Source organism: Harpia harpyja, chromosome 2, assembly GCF_026419915.1.
Source record: "Harpia harpyja isolate bHarHar1 chromosome 2, bHarHar1 primary haplotype, whole genome shotgun sequence".
NCBI classification, from domain to species: domain Eukaryota; kingdom Metazoa; phylum Chordata; class Aves; order Accipitriformes; family Accipitridae; genus Harpia; species Harpia harpyja.
This window is the reverse complement of record NC_068941.1, coordinates 6,509,541-6,524,794: the sequence shown is the minus strand read 5'-3', so window position 1 is coordinate 6,524,794 and position 15,254 is coordinate 6,509,541. Positions and strand designations below refer to the sequence as shown.

The following is a 15,254-nucleotide window of genomic DNA, read 5'->3' as shown; positions in this document are numbered from 1 at the left end:
CCTAAACCAAAGTACCTAACATTAAACTCGCTGTAATTCAAGACTAAACTTAAAGGGTGCAGATAATATATGTGCCTGGTGCCACCTCCCGGTAGTTTAGAGGTAAAACCATCACAAATTTACTAAATTTTTTCCTACCTATCCTTTAGAAAAATGTCAGGTGTTCGGGGGGAGGGGAAAAAAAATAACAGAGAGAGAAAGAGAGAACTGAATGTTGTTCTACAGAAGTAGCTTTCAAAACCCTCAAAATCCATAAAAAGTTATTTCACTGTACAAGGCAGCCAGTATCTGGGTGTAGCTACTTTCACTCTAGATGGTGTTCTTACACTGGCTTAAATAAGGAAACAACAAAACTCTTTCATTTTATAGAAGAAATAAGTAGTCACCTGAGTAAGTCTAATTTCAAAATGCATTCAGTACCACTGATAACATTTTAAATGAAAATTAATTTTAAAAATTTCTGCACAGTGTTCAAAGCCAAAATAAGGAAGTCCCTTTGAGAAGTCTGCTCATCATATTAGAAGTTATAGTGCGGCTCATTAGCCCATACTGACTCATTTTAAAATCAATTTAATGACTACTGAAAATTCAAGACAATCTTTCCCAGTTGCACCACTCTCTCACTGCTGTTTGTGAAACAATACAGTATTGCTATTTGTAATAATATTCCATGTTTTATGTTTTAAAAAATAGCATTAGCCAACTTGAAAAGAAACGTTACAGTTATTTTGACAGCTGACACCAGGTACCTGTACTTACCCTGCAAACTTTAATGCTACAAAGACTGTTGAAAACAAACTTGACCAACAACAAAAACAAAAAGAGCTTGGTAATAAAATGCCTGTCAAAAGGTGCAGTATTTTACATTAATTTTAGAGTTAATTCCAGATAATAATAAATCACCAAGGGAATCCTGGATGAGAGCTGTGAGGACACAATGGAAGGCTGTAAAGAAGCTCACACACAGCAAAGTGATTTAAAGATAAGGAAGTGGCTTAAAGATTTAGAAGATTTAAAAATAACTCTTACATAAAGGAACAGTGATGGTACTTGGCTGTGCTGGTCACCTACCCTACGTCCAGGAAAAGCTTTTCCCGGGAACCACCCAAATGTCACACCCTCCTACAGGACAGAAACTAAACAGCTGATAGAGAAAAAATAAGTTTCACCAAAAATCATGGCAGCTCAGCCAACTGATAATTGCCTTACCTAGCATGAGACCTACAAATACCACAAGCTGGGCTAAGGAAGTGAGGGAGCAAAATGTCTAACTTGCAGAAAAAGAATGAGTTCAACACCTGCCATGAATTTTGAGTGCTGGCAACTACAGGGCTGGACAGCATTCTAAAACCCTAAAGAGAATCAAAGCGATGCACAGAAAATAGGAGGGAAGAAGGCAAAAGGGTTAGCTATTTCTATAGGCTCAGAGTACAGAAGAGTACAGAATCTCTTCCTAAAGTGTGGGAAGAAATGACTCAAAAGAGCTTGAGATCTACCAGAAAAGGCAAAGCACTAAGGCTCTGTTGGCCAGGGTAAGAATTCCTTTCTCTGCACAGGAAAAACTGGTTTTACTGAGGCTTAATATGACAATTTGTTAATGTGATATGAGGGCTTTTGTACCAGACAGAACTTTCATTTTATAGACTATTTTGCTATGATGGAAGGAGAGACCTGTCCACATCATCCTGAGGGTAAAAAAAAAAACTGGGAATGAACTCTACAAGTGGATTATGTCTTCTAGTCTGCTGGATGACTATGGGAATGACCTGGGTTGCCTTAAAAAAAGTGAAGACGTACCAGTGATTTGGATTGTCCCAGGTTCATTGACAATTGTCATGGGGAAGCAATCATTAAATGTTGCAGAAAAGCCAAGCTAAATAGGGGACGTTTCCTTTCACAGAGAGAGAAAAAAATTCTGTCGTAACATCAAGCCGTAATTGAGAAACAGAGTAATGACTAAAGAATCGTAAGAGACCTAAATTAAATACAACTGGGACTTCACATTCCTTATGAAAATTAAGGTTTTAGCATGAGATAATTAAAGCAAGGATAGCCAGCTCCTGGTGTGCCAGAACATATAACTCAGCCTGTCATCTTCGTTCCTGAGAGTCCCTCAGAGTTGGTCAGGAAGCAGGCTGTCAGCCACACAAATCATTCACTAACCCACAGCAGTCTCCCTGCTGTTCTCCCTTGCAAGAGCCCCGCAGCCTTCCTCCTGTCATGTAGCTGGACGTGCCCTAAACACAAACTATAGGCACCATCATCGCATGGAGCATGCCCGTTTAGTAATACGACGAAAGGAGTTATGTACGTATGTCCCCATCACACTTGACCAGGCTACGGTCAAGTGGTGACTGAAGATTAGTTACACAACAGGTAAGCACACATTCGCTGGGTGCCTTTGTTGGGGGATATTGGATTGACCTGGCAGAGAAGCTGAGTGACACCAACCTAAATGAAGTGAAGAAAATGAAGACAAGTGTTGTGGAGCTTAGGACTTGTAACAGAGAAACAAAGATGAGATAATTGGAGAATGTAAAGGGAAAAGCAGCAAACACACATTGTCAAATAAGTAAACCTTCATGCAAGTGAATTATTGCTGGGGGGGAAAGAGAGGAACATCTTGATGGCATGAGAAGAAAAAGAGAGGTGAAGATGAAGAACATTCCAGCAGAAGAAATACAAAGGTTAAGAAAGACACTACTTCATGGACATAAAAGATTGACCTTTTCAAAGGCCACAGAAAAGGCCACAGAATTGGCCACAGAAAAATAATGTGTTAAAAGACAAAGGGAAGTATTAGGGGCTCAGGAGAAAGAAGTATTGAAAATACGCAGCTCTTACCATTAGATTACATTGCAGCATATATAAGAAATGTAAAGAGAAGTAGTAACACATTGTAAAAGGGAAATGTATTTCCCTAGAGAGAGAAGAATTAGAATTCCAAAATGCAAAGGTGGTGTTTGTTTGGGTTTTTTTTTTTGGGGGGGGGGGGCACACCAGGGCAGAAACCAGTGTTAACTGTGACACAGAAATGGGGATAGAGAAGTGATCCAAAACTCTGTGAAACACCATGTGCCAGGCTCACTGAAGGAAGCTTAGAGTTTTAACAGAGGTACTGGGGATCACCACCACCTCTCAATACCTCCCAGATGAATCTTGGGAGAAAAAAAGATGGTGCAATTAAGTCTGTTGTTGATATGCATATCTGCCAGGTCATATCAACAGATCTTCAAGCCATCTACCCTGAAATACAGTGAAGTGAATCTGGTAAACCAAGAAGCATTTGAATTTTTTCTTTCATTTGGTTTTAACAGTAACAAAACAGCTGGAGGAGAAATGTGTATATATTAATCATAAGTTCTGCTATTCTTGCCTAGCCTCATGCAACAGGGCTTTCAAGCTCTTATATTTATCACAAAAATGAGCAGCTCTCCAAAAACCTCAGAGGAAGCAAAACAGATGAAAAGCCAAGTGGGGAAAAAAAGTGGGTTGAGACCATTTTGGGATAGATGAATAAGAGCATGATAGTACATAAGGTTTGAAGCAAACCAGCTGATACTCACAGCTATCTAGCTTCTAAAAGCTGGGCTTCCGATCAAAACGCTTCCATTACCATAGGCTTTGAAATACACCACTCTTACTCAGAAAACGTTTTATTCAGAAGACTAATGTATAACACAATCACTTGTGATCAAGGCCCAGAATATAGTTCTCTAGGTGAATAGCTGAATTCTTCAGACCCTTTCAGAACTTCAGCACATGATTTCAGGACTATGCTATTTGTTTTAATCACATCAGCGTGATTAAAACAGTACTTCCTCTTAGAGCAAAAATTGGAGCCAACAGGTTGAGAAAAAGTATTTTATGATGACAAAATAAGCAATCATGCCATCGAGTCACTCTTTTAGCAGCTGGCCTACTGCACTGTGTAATGACCATATGGTTTTTATCCAAGTTTTAAAATACTTCTGTTTTGAACGTCACTGCATTTTAAGGCTGTTCTGATCAGTTTCTTTCAGGGTCAATATGGGCATTTAATACAGGTATTTCTTAGATGATAAATGTCTATTAATTTCAGACACTTCAGAAAAATCACATTCAGGAAAGGATTTCATTTGCAGCTCTTGCATGCCCAACAAATCCATTCACTTTCCAGTTTGCACTTACTTGCCTGTTGATTTTATCAGCTGACTAGCTGGCCACCTAGTTACTATCCCAGTGGACTATGGCTTCCCCTATTCACGATACTATTTAAATATTTCAACACTTCACATTTACTTGCTGTTTCACTCTTGTCTCTCTTACCTGTTAACATCTGCCAGTTTCCTCCTTTTGATAGTCACTGCTAGTTGCAGTGTTTTCCTTGGTGTCCCTGTAATAACAGGATTGAAGTGCTTTGACCAACTAGCAATTGCCCTTCACTGCGGCACCCTAACAGAGCGGTGAGCTTGTGGGTTCCCTGTCTTTCTAAATGCCTCTTAACCCCTTTCTTTTTGTGTTACTTGCTATCCTACAGATTTAAGGAAAAAGTGTCTGTTTCATCCCACTTTCCCAAGGTCTCCCTTGCCTGCCTGTTGACAGTGCTTGCAGAATAGACCGGTTTTATTTTAGATAGCTACTACATGATTTACATAGCGAACGCTTCCAAAAATCACCCATAAACGAGGTACTTGCTTCATTTCATTCGTACCTGGCAAGTTTCATTTTTAAGTTCAAAAGCGCCTTCATACGGACGAATGCATCTAAACAAACTCTGAAACCGAACTTCCAACAGCACTTCCACGGCGAGGCCTCACTCCGCCCCCAGCCTGTGCTTCCCTCAGCCCCGCCACAGGCGACGGCTCGACCCGCCTCAACGGCACCTAGAGCTGGTGGGAAGTTTAACGCGGGAAGACCTTTCCTTTCTATCAGGTAGCTTGCCGAGCCAGCTCCCTCTGTCGATGCACAGCACGGCAACCCCGCTTCGCCACCAGAAGACACGCTGGGGCCGGCGGTGTGGTGTGAGGTGAGGTCCCGCGACCTCCCCTCAGCCGCCTGGGGGGGCAACGCACGCGCACCACGGCGGACGACTTCCCCCAACGGTCCGCGCACGCGGGGAAGGAGGAGGAGGGGGCGGGGGAGGCCTCCGCTAGCGCGCGTGCGCAGCCACGGCCTGACGAGGCGGGAAAGGGGCGTTGTGGCGGGGCGGGGCTCGATTTGAACCGGGCGGCGGGGAAAGCGGCGGCCGCCGCCGCGCAGTCCCCATGGCCAAGCAGCTCGGCCGGGACCAGCAGGGCATCACCCTGCGGGGCAGCGCCGAGATCGTCGCCGAGTTTTTCTGTAAGGGGCTGCGCCGCTGGGGAGGGGGGGCTCGGAGACCGACCGGAGTGAGTGGGTGGGTGGGAGGGAGGGAGGGAGGGAGGGAGGGAGGGAGGGAGGGAGGACGGGGCGGCTGGTAGGCCTCCTGCGGGGCGACATGGCCGCCGGCGGGGAGGGGCGGCCCGGCCTCCTCACGCACACATCTTCTCCCCACCCCCTCTCCCTTCCGCGTGTTGCAGCTTATGGAATCAACAGCATCCTCTACCAGCGGGGCATCTACCCCCCCGAGACCTTCACCCGCGTCCAGAAGTACGGGCTCACCCTCCTCGTCACCACCGACCCCGAGCTGAAGAATTACCTCAACAATGTGGTGGAGCAGATGAAAGGTGGCGGGGCGCGGGGAGCGGGGGGGGGGGGCTTCTTCAAACTGCCAAGCTAGTGCAGCTGGCGGGAGGCTGCTGTGCCCTCCTTGTTGTGTCTCTGGTGATGCTTCTTGTCTTTCTCGCACTGCAAATAAGCGCTGTGGCTTCTTTCAGAGTGGCTGTACAAGTGCATCGTGCAGCGCCTGGTGGTGGTCATCTCGAGTATCGAAAACAACGAGGTTCTGGAGCGGTGGCAGTTTGACATAGAGTGTGACAAAACTGCAAAGGATGAGAGGTGAGTAACAGTGTTCCTCTATGCCTGCTCTTCCCTCTACCTAGTAGCTGTGCAGGCACAAGATAATTCCATGTGCATCAGCACTGTTCTGGTTGCTCAGAGCAGCCGAGACGGCCTTTTCTCAGTATCAACATGGAAGGTGTTCCTTCAAACCTTACCAAACCTACTATCTTTCTTACTGCTATTCCTTCTGTTTGTCTGTAAACCAGTCATTATATGATTGAAGTATACATAATCCTCAGGTGTTGACTTTTAAATTTTTTTTTAAAGCACCAGATCAAAATTTGATTTTTCATCTTCAACAAAGTACATAAAATCCTGTATTGGGTACATGCCCTGAAGAACTACAGCTTTCCTGTTGTTATGCCAAAATGTTCTCATCCATTCCGGACTGAAAATAAATGTAACATTCCTTACAAGTACTGTGAAGCTTCACAAACAACAATAAAGGGAAACTGACTATTGCTTAATTTTTCTAAGCCTGTCTACCTAGGGTTTAAAAGAGTGTCACTACTATAAAAAAATTCTGTAGCAAACAGACCAACAGAGCTTAACAGAGAGGACTGTATTTAAAGAAAACTGTCAGTATAGTAGAAGCTTGCTTTCTTAACAGAGTTTTCCTATTTTTCCAGTGCACCACGAGAGAAATCTCAGAAAGCTATTCAGGATGAAATTAGATCTGTTATCAGACAAATAACTGCCACAGTAACTTTTCTGCCACTGTTGGAAACTGCCTGTGAGTATTCCTAACTTCACTAAAGAAATCAAATGCTGCTTTGGGAAAATCTCAACAACTTTTCCACTTTTAGAAAATACTTTCTGCTATTTTCTGAGGCTTCTTCATTATTACATGTCATATATCATTACATTTCTGAGAGCATTTTGTTAGACTGAGATCAGGACAGAACTCAGGGTGGCTTCTAGAAGATGCACTTTAACTTCAAATATGCCATCTTCTTATGTATGCATTACTGTTAACTTGTTTCCACTTGCTTACAGGTGCCTTCGACTTGCTGATATACACAGATAAAGATTTGGCAGTGCCAGAAAAGTGGGAAGAGTCAGGACCACAATTCATAGCCAATTCGGAAGAGGTTCGTCTTCGTTCCTTCACTACTACAATCCACAAAGTAAACAGTATGGTAGCTTACAAAAAGGATTCCTTCCCCTAAGACACAGCAGGGGTGTTGTATATATCCTGTCACCTTGCATAGTTTCTGTTCCTAGTGCAGCTGAGTCACGAACACATCATTACTGTTGCTCTTGCTGAAGTATGATACAGAAAAAAGGCAACATGGTTGCCTAGGATAATGTGGTGTAACACTAGACTAAGCTGGCATTGTTTTTAAACAGGTCTAAATAAGATATTCATAACAATAGTTCAATTCTTACTTATCTGTATGAGCTAAACAAATGGTGTGTTCACCAGAAAAACTGTCTAAACCTAGGATCAATTGCTAGAATTGTGTTCAGATCCTGTAATTTCGTATTTTATTACTATAAACTGCATTCTATTAGCAGGCTTAAGTTCTCTCTGGCACTAAAAAAATATCATACTCCTGACGTGCCGGTTCTTCATTAAAAGCCTGGGCTGTTTTATTACCAGAAACAATTCTAAAATGTATCAACAGAACAATTCTGAAGTTACTTGTACCTCTTTACAATGAAAGCAGCTGTTTATCAGGAAAATCTTAACTATATGAAGCCTTGTACATTAATGACTGCTGGACTCTGCTTCTGGGGATGGTGGTGTCGTTCGAAGTCGGTGTATGTCTCTAGTGTCTGTCAAGCATTTTCTACGTTTGTATTCTTGTTTTACAAATAAAGCTTGAACTTGTATAGTGTTCTCTAATTCCAAGTCTGTAGTACTTCATATTTTAGATGTTTTTATGGATGCTACATCTTAATTTATAACTGTCACAGAACTAGTACCCTAAAGGTGTCCTACTTACTGTTACTTCAACTGTTTTCTCTGAGTCTCAAAACAAGTGTTGTACAGTCAATATGAAATCCAGTCACGGATTAGTAGTTTTCCCGCACTTAAGTCTTCAAATAACAGTATAAATAAATAAGTCACAGTGACCTAATGATTAAGCACAGCGCCTTCCGTATTTGTTAAATAGCATCGGACTCTTCCCGCATTCTTCGCACAGTTTGTACCGGAAGAAATTTAGGATTTAAAACTGTAAGTGTTAACAGAACTTTCAGATACTTCTGTGGTTTTGTTCATTTCCTTCACCAAATGCACTTCAGCCAGAGTATTTAACTTTTCTCACTCTTCTAGAGTTATATATATATATATATATATGTATATATATGACTCTTCCTGTTATAACAGTGTAATTTCAAAAGTTTATTTAAAAAACATTGATTACAAGTACTCCACCACTATATCACAAAGTTTCTGGGCTTTCCTACCAGGAAATAGTTCTCTCCAGCAGTCCCAATCTAGCAGAATTGAAAAGGCAGCCTTCTGTAAATCAGCAGCACAAAATCACAGCTTTTTAAAACACATACAGTCTAGGTACTTCCAAAAAATATTACATTATTCAGTGCTAGGGCTTGCACTGCAGTAACAGAGGAATACCTAGTGTTTTTTCTTCTGCCTGTCTGCAATTTTCTTAAACAGGTGACTGCGCTACCCCTTTACACCTGGGAGGTGCACCTTCAAGCACTGCCCCTGAGGAGGACTGGATCAAAGCAGTGAGTGCAAGTCAACTGTAACAGAAATTTAAATAAGGAACTGACAACCACTGCTTCATACCAAAGGTGAGATCAGGAGGTGACTTGTACAGAGCCAGCAGTAGTGAGTATAAAAACCACCCTTATTTTACAGAGGTACAGAAGCCAGACTGCTCCAGGAAATTCAAGTCACTTCTTTCTTGTACCAAATACAATTTATCTTCTTTAAGAAGGACCAGCTCCAAGTCCATCTCCAAGTCTGTATGTTTTTTCTTTTTTTATAGAGGCACCAACAGCCAAGAGATAGAGTATATCATTGCATAGAGATAACATCCATGAAAACTATATGCAAAATCCTGAAGTTTTCACAAAGACCCTGCAGAACAAGAAAGAAAGAAAAAAAAGTCACATTAATGCAATCTCCCAGAAGTCAAGCCTTTATAGAGATGTCCAATAGGATTTGCTGACACCTAATGGAACCCACCCTCTTCATTAGTTTCCCCTACCTTGGGGGTCTCTTCTGTAGAGTGAAGAATCAAAAACATAGGTGCCCCCTCCACCCATCTCTGATGGCAGTATAGCTTTTCTTAGGAAACCAGATAAAGGGCAAGATTTAAAAGTTACACAACAGACGTTCCTCACCTGACTAGTTCAGCTGACGTATAAGCTGGTTGATTGCTTCACCTCTGCAGCCAGGCTTACCCATCTCCTTCAGGAAACCCACTTTGTTACGTGAAGCATGGCGAGCCACTGACAGATGGAATGGCCATAGAAAGTTTGCGACTTGTTTGAAATACTTCCCAGCTGAGTAGATTTCATGAATGAGGTCTTCCAGGCAAATAATACCATAGTTCCCTGCAGAGAATTTTTTTTTTAAAAAAACCCAACAAAACAAAAAGCACACCCCCTACAACATATACACAAGATGCCCAACTGTATTATCTTTCCTCACGCTACTCCAGAATAGCCAGTTCTCCATCTGCAAGTCTTGCAAGGTTTTTCTCCCTCCCCTCCCTTCCCTCTGAGGTCAGATTGCAAACTCTCCACATTGGCCTCTTTCCTTGATTCACTTAATTTTCTCATCCTCTTCCTCACCTAAATGCTGCTCTATCAGCATATTGTCTGTCAGAGGCATTCTCTTTTTCTTTATCTTGGCTTGACCCCGTTTCAGGATGAGCTCTCGTACAGATTTCAGGTTAGGGTGTCTGCAAAAACAAAAATCAGATTCTGCAAGAGAGACGTGATACAGCTGAAAGTCTCATCCTACTCCTTTGTATAGAGGTGAGAAAGTAACCAAGTTATTTTTAGAACAATGAGAAAAGGGACAATAACAAGTTTTAGATATAAGTTGACAAAGTTTTGACCATTACTAGAAAAGCCAGCTATGGATTTGTGACACCAGAGGGAGAATCAAAAAGCTATGAAATTTAAATACAAACTGCTATCAAGTCACGGGGCTGGTACTTACCCCCACGCCACATAAGGTTCCACAATCCGCAGCATCTTCAGCGATAAAGGAGTCAGTTTAACAAATGTTCCAGTGAAATTTTTTCTCAGCCGCAGCAACTCGATCACTCTTCTTACCCTCCTACTCACTCCCTTAATACTGAGTCAGAAAAACATTTAGTTTAGTATTAGTAACCACGTTTCTCTAATACAGCAACGAAAGGTCTCAGATTACCTATAAGGAGACATGTCTGGGTTGATCACCCTTCCTTTGCTTAGAAATTATATGACAGCTACAAATAGTAACAACAATAAAGGTAAGGAGTAACAAAACTTTCTTACTCTACAATCCGCACAACAAAGGCTAGTTTGTGCTCCTGAGGTACAGGCGCCTGTCCAGGTCTCTGCTCCATGCGCCTCAGCCGGATGTCATCTCGGTGTTTGCGCCATGAATCTCGAACAAAAGCCTCAAGGCGTTTAAACTGGATTTGTTTCCCCTTCTGGTGCTAGAGACAAAAGGATAAGAAATTATCACCCTTCCCAAGAGTCTCAGAGGTTTGCATCTCCAAGGCCAAATGAAATTCAGAACTTGATGAACTATGGTCTTTCAGTTTTGGAGGCAGTAAGAAGAAAAATAAATTTGATAATCTAAGCCCAGGGGAGTGTATTGGGTCTGGCTGAGATGGAGTTAATTCTCCCCATAGCAGCCCTCATAGCACTGTGCTCTGCATCAGTAGCTAGAAAGGTGTTGATAACACACCAGTGTTTTGGCTACTGCTGAGCAGTGCTGGCACAGCATCAAGGCTGTCTCCCCAACATTTTTGCCCCCCCCCCCCCCCCCCTCAATGGCAGGCTGGGGCAGGGCAAGATCTCGGGAGGGGACATAACCAGGACAGCTGACCTAAACTAACCAAACAGATATTCCATACCATACGACGTCAGCTCAGATATAAAAGCTAAGTAAAGGGAGACGGAAGGGGGGCATTTTTGTCTTCCGGAGCAACCACTACGCATACTGAAGCCCTGCTTCCCAGGAAGTGGCTAGACATCGCCTGCTGATGGAAAGTAGAGAATAATATCATTTGTTTTTCTTTGCTTTCGCGCACAACCTTGGCTTTCACTTTATTAAACTGTCCTTATCTTGACCCATGAGCCTTTTGTTATATTTTCTCCCCCCTGTCCAGCTGAGAAGGGGGAGTGATAGAGCAGCTTTGGTGGGCACCTGGCATCCAGCCAGGGTCAACCCACTACAGGGAGACAGAACTGAGGACAACATACGAATTTACAAGCATCTACCTATATTTTATGAACAGTGAACTAAGAGTTTTTCCTCAGAAAAAAAAATAAATTAGGACAAAGTGAGACCCACGACACTTCTAGGCATAGAAGAAATCAAATGGAAGCATTTGCAGCTACAGACAGACAGATCTTCACAACTACATACACAGCTCAGCCAATCACTGGGAAAGCCAGAAACAACGTAGGTATCTGGGTAAAACAGATGCTACAGCAATACCCTAGTGTGACTCAAAATTACCACCCAACAGAAAATAACTGGGTTTAAAGTCCCTTTCTACAAAGGCACACATACAAAAAAAATCCAAGCATTCAAATAACTATTAAGTATTACTAATTTAAACACAGAACATCTAGCTCACTTAAAAAAAAAAAAAGTCTTTTCAGAATTATGGGAAAATTTACAGCTTTTTTAAATTAAAAAGATGTTTAAATGCCTATCCTTAGCTCAGGAACACGTACATCCACCTAAATCATAGTTCTTTCTCATATGAATAGGAGCTGAATGTGCATGGCAGCTACCCAGTAATATTTCAGATACACTACTGACTAAATTATTAGGCCATTTTAAAATTGAAGTATTTAATGTTATGTGTCTTCTGTCCCATTTCACCTTGTAAATCACCCATAAAATTGGTTTGAATTTTCAAAGCAGGTAGACCTGATCAAAATCTCATCACTAGGGTCATTTTTCTAATGAGAATCTTAAAAGGTGGCAATTTAACATTATTGCTTATACTTCCCCTTCCACCTCGTAAATACAGCAAGCCATTCATATAGTTTAAAACATAAACACAGTACTTAACCAAAACGGCAGGAGTTTTGCACATAATTCCACCAACTCCACAAAAACAGATTCACTGGGAAAGCTTTAAGCCACTTCCAAGACAAGCACCTGCTGTATTAGCTGAAATACAGCAGAACAGGTCTCAAATTCTGAAATAGGAAAGTTTGCTGTGCTCTGCCAGTCTGAAAACCACACACCAAGCACAGGGAGCAACACGTGCCACCTGACACACAGAAAAAGGCTTCACAATGACCTGCCTACGCTCCAACAGATTTATCTACCTAGTTAACTCTAAACGCACCCTCAGAAAGGCACACCGTCTCCATGACAGTTTACAATGCAAAGGTGAACTGCTTTCAGACAGCGTAATCCCATGGTAGCACAAACAACTCGGCAGCATTACGTTTTACCACATCTGGCCGTGCACACACGCACCCTGGTAATCACTGATCTGAGAGGAACGACTCAGTCTTCAATAAATTTGTGTTTCGGTATAACACGCCAAAAAGTTTTGTCCTCTTTACAGGGCTCAGAGACACACGGGGAAGACGCTCAATAACTGAAGAGATGAACTCAAGCTTCCTCTCAGAGATAACCCAGAGGATCATCACAGTATCAATACAGAGTCTCAGCAACGAGCTGGCTCCCTCCTTTGCCCCCCCCGCAGGGCTCCGGCAATCCCCCTCGCAGAGGAAGCTGACCACTCAGATCATTCGTACGACTGCACGGAGCTACGATTCCCTCCTCCGAAACACAAGCACGGACAGCCGCAACAGCACTGCAGATCCACCCCGGGCTTCGCCCCCTTACAGCCAGGCTCTCCCAGCCGGCCGGACAACGCCAACTCCCCCGCTCCCGGGCCGGGGACCGCCGCCCCGGGGATCCCCCCGCGGCCGGCCCCTACCTTCCGCTTGTTGAGGAGCGCCTGCTTGGCCTGGGTGGCCTTGATGGCCTGGTAGGCCTTCCTCTTCTTCAGCAAGTTCTCCGGCACCAGCGGGATCCGCCGCCTCGGCCTGCGGGACGGGAGAAGCCGGTCACATCCAGCAGCACCGCACCCCGACACCCCCCGGGACACCCCCGCCGCCCCCAGCCCCGCGACAGCGCAGTCCCCGCGGATGGCGGCGGATACCCGACCCACCGCTCCCCCGCACTCACTCCTCTTCCGCCATTTCGCCGGCAGTCGAGGGTGGGGGGGGGTGCCGCTACCGCGCATGCGCGGGGCGGTGTCATGGCCGCCCAGCCCGGGGCCGGGCTCCCCGCAGCTCCTCCTCGTCTTGTACCCGAAGGGATCCACTCGGCTCGGCTGCAGGACCCGCGGAGAACAGGAGTCCCTAGGGCACCCCCGGGATTTCCCGGAGGGACTCCTCGCCTCAGTCGGATCGCTGCGGGAGCAGACAAGGACCATCTAAAGGAGTAAAGGTATTCTTTACATTTTTCTGGAATCCGGGACCGGGCGTTACGGCGTTCTCATAAGTCGTAGGAGACGTCCTACGCGGAGCACCGTATACCAGGTTACTGGTGCCTGAGGGTATACGTCTGGTATCATTCGGTATTGAGATGCTCAATATAACTTGTGTAAGTTTTTGTACTTCTGGTTTTGTGCACGCTCGCTGTGAGTGCTGCGCTCTGGTATTTGGTACGGGCACGGGTTGGGCTACGTACTTCTGCAGTAACGTACTCTGTGGCGGTATTGATTTATTGGTATTGAACTTGGATATATTTGTAAGGAATTGTTTACTGAAAATTGATTTGGATTTGACACTCGTGTATGAATAAGCTGAGTTAACTCTGGTGTGACTGGTGAGCGACTGGGACGCAGCACAGTGAGTGTGGGAAACCCGGCGAACTGTGTATTTCACCATGGAAATGAATGTGAACCACTTTCTCATAAATTGCTTTATCTGTGATCAAAACCTATGGGTAGTATTTGGATGGGATATTCAGTGTGAGAATTGTTTAACGTGGTCAGGGTGGGAAAAGAAAAGAAAGACAGGTTGAAGTTATTAAAGTAATCTGGGAAAATAAACAAGGTACAGAATCAGTAAAGTAGAAGGGGGGACAACAAAGTGGTGGAATTCTAAAGAAAAGCCCCCTAGGATGTGTCCTAGCACACTGGAGAGATATAGGGGGACCACCAGGTGGGAATGTGATCAAGATTACATTAATTAAATACTGTAATCAGTGGTGGCCTTTATACAAGCTGGGGGAGGATGAAAAATGGTCCTTTAATGGATCTTTGAATTATAATACTATATTGTAGTTAAGGTTATTTTTGCGGATAGAAGAAAAATAGGATGAGGTTATATATGCCAATATGTTCCTTACCTTACGAAACCACCCAGACTGGCAGAGAGATTGTGGGATCAATGTACCACCACAAGACCCCCCTGGGTTTATCCTTAGAAAAAGAACATAGAGGTGAAAGAAAGAGGCAGGAGAAAATGAAGAGATGCTGCTTAGCGTGTAGCATTGGACAAAGGTGTTTGAAGCTGACAAACCCCAGGAAGAAAGTAGAGGAGGTAGAAGAGCAGCCCGAGGACCTGGGATTACCCCCTCCATTACAAAATCTACCTCCCTTACCCCCGTCCGAAACAGATAGTAACAGTGAGGAGGAAGGAGCAACAAGCGATTTTACTCCAATTACAGCACGAACCCGGAGTAAAACCCAGAGGGGCTGTGTTACTCCTAGCCCCATTGAGAGAAGTAATGGGGGTGGGACGTCCGGCTAGGCTAAAAGTTCCCTTTTCCACCGCCGATCTGGATGCCTGGAAAGAGGTAGCTAAGGGGTATCGAGATGACCCCATTAAAGTGGCAAAGTGATTTGAATTGATAGTAAAAAAATCAGGATCCCGATTGGTCAGATGTAGATTTAATTTTAGGAGAAATGACAGAAACAAAAACAATTGGTATTAAAAACCGCTTGAACCCATGTACAGGCCCAGATCACTGGAGGAACTTTACAGGGGAACATAGATGACCACATCCCCCTGACTGACCCACACTGGGATCCCAATGATGCATGAGATTACAGAATGCTAAAACGATATCAAGATTGGATTAAATTGGGATTAGAGAATGCGATTCC

The 15,254-nt window shown here is 43.9% G+C and overlaps 2 protein-coding genes and 1 long non-coding RNA gene across 3 annotated transcripts in view; 1 reads left to right on the top strand and 2 right to left on the bottom strand.

The window, feature by feature from the left end:
• The window catches only part of LOC128154144 (uncharacterized), a 71,898-nt gene extending 66,905 nt beyond the window's left edge, over positions 1–4,993 (bottom strand). The window contains exon 1 of the long non-coding RNA XR_008239262.1: positions 4,694–4,993. This is a non-coding gene — a long non-coding RNA (uncharacterized LOC128154144). The remainder of the gene's footprint in view (positions 1–4,693) is intronic.
• A 204-nt stretch (positions 4,994–5,197) lies between these two features.
• On the top strand, positions 5,198–7,810 carry MAD2L1 (mitotic arrest deficient 2 like 1). The gene is made up of 5 exons (XM_052814323.1): positions 5,198–5,322; positions 5,541–5,687; positions 5,838–5,958; positions 6,591–6,694; positions 6,958–7,810. The coding sequence occupies exons 1-5, from the start codon at positions 5,247–5,249 to the stop codon at positions 7,128–7,130; spliced, it is 621 nt and encodes a 206-aa protein (XP_052670283.1). The 5' UTR covers positions 5,198–5,246; the 3' UTR covers positions 7,131–7,810.
• Positions 7,811–8,287: 477 nt separating this feature from the next.
• Positions 8,288–13,568, bottom strand: RPL7L1 (ribosomal protein L7 like 1). The gene is made up of 7 exons (XM_052814307.1): positions 13,325–13,568; positions 13,074–13,182; positions 10,429–10,592; positions 10,109–10,246; positions 9,736–9,845; positions 9,283–9,495; positions 8,288–9,016 (listed from the first exon to the last, which is right to left on the bottom strand). The coding sequence occupies exons 1-6, from the start codon at positions 13,336–13,338 to the stop codon at positions 9,287–9,289; spliced, it is 744 nt and encodes a 247-aa protein (XP_052670267.1). The 5' UTR covers positions 13,339–13,568; the 3' UTR covers positions 8,288–9,016; positions 9,283–9,286.
• Positions 13,569–15,254: the final 1,686 nt, after the last annotated feature.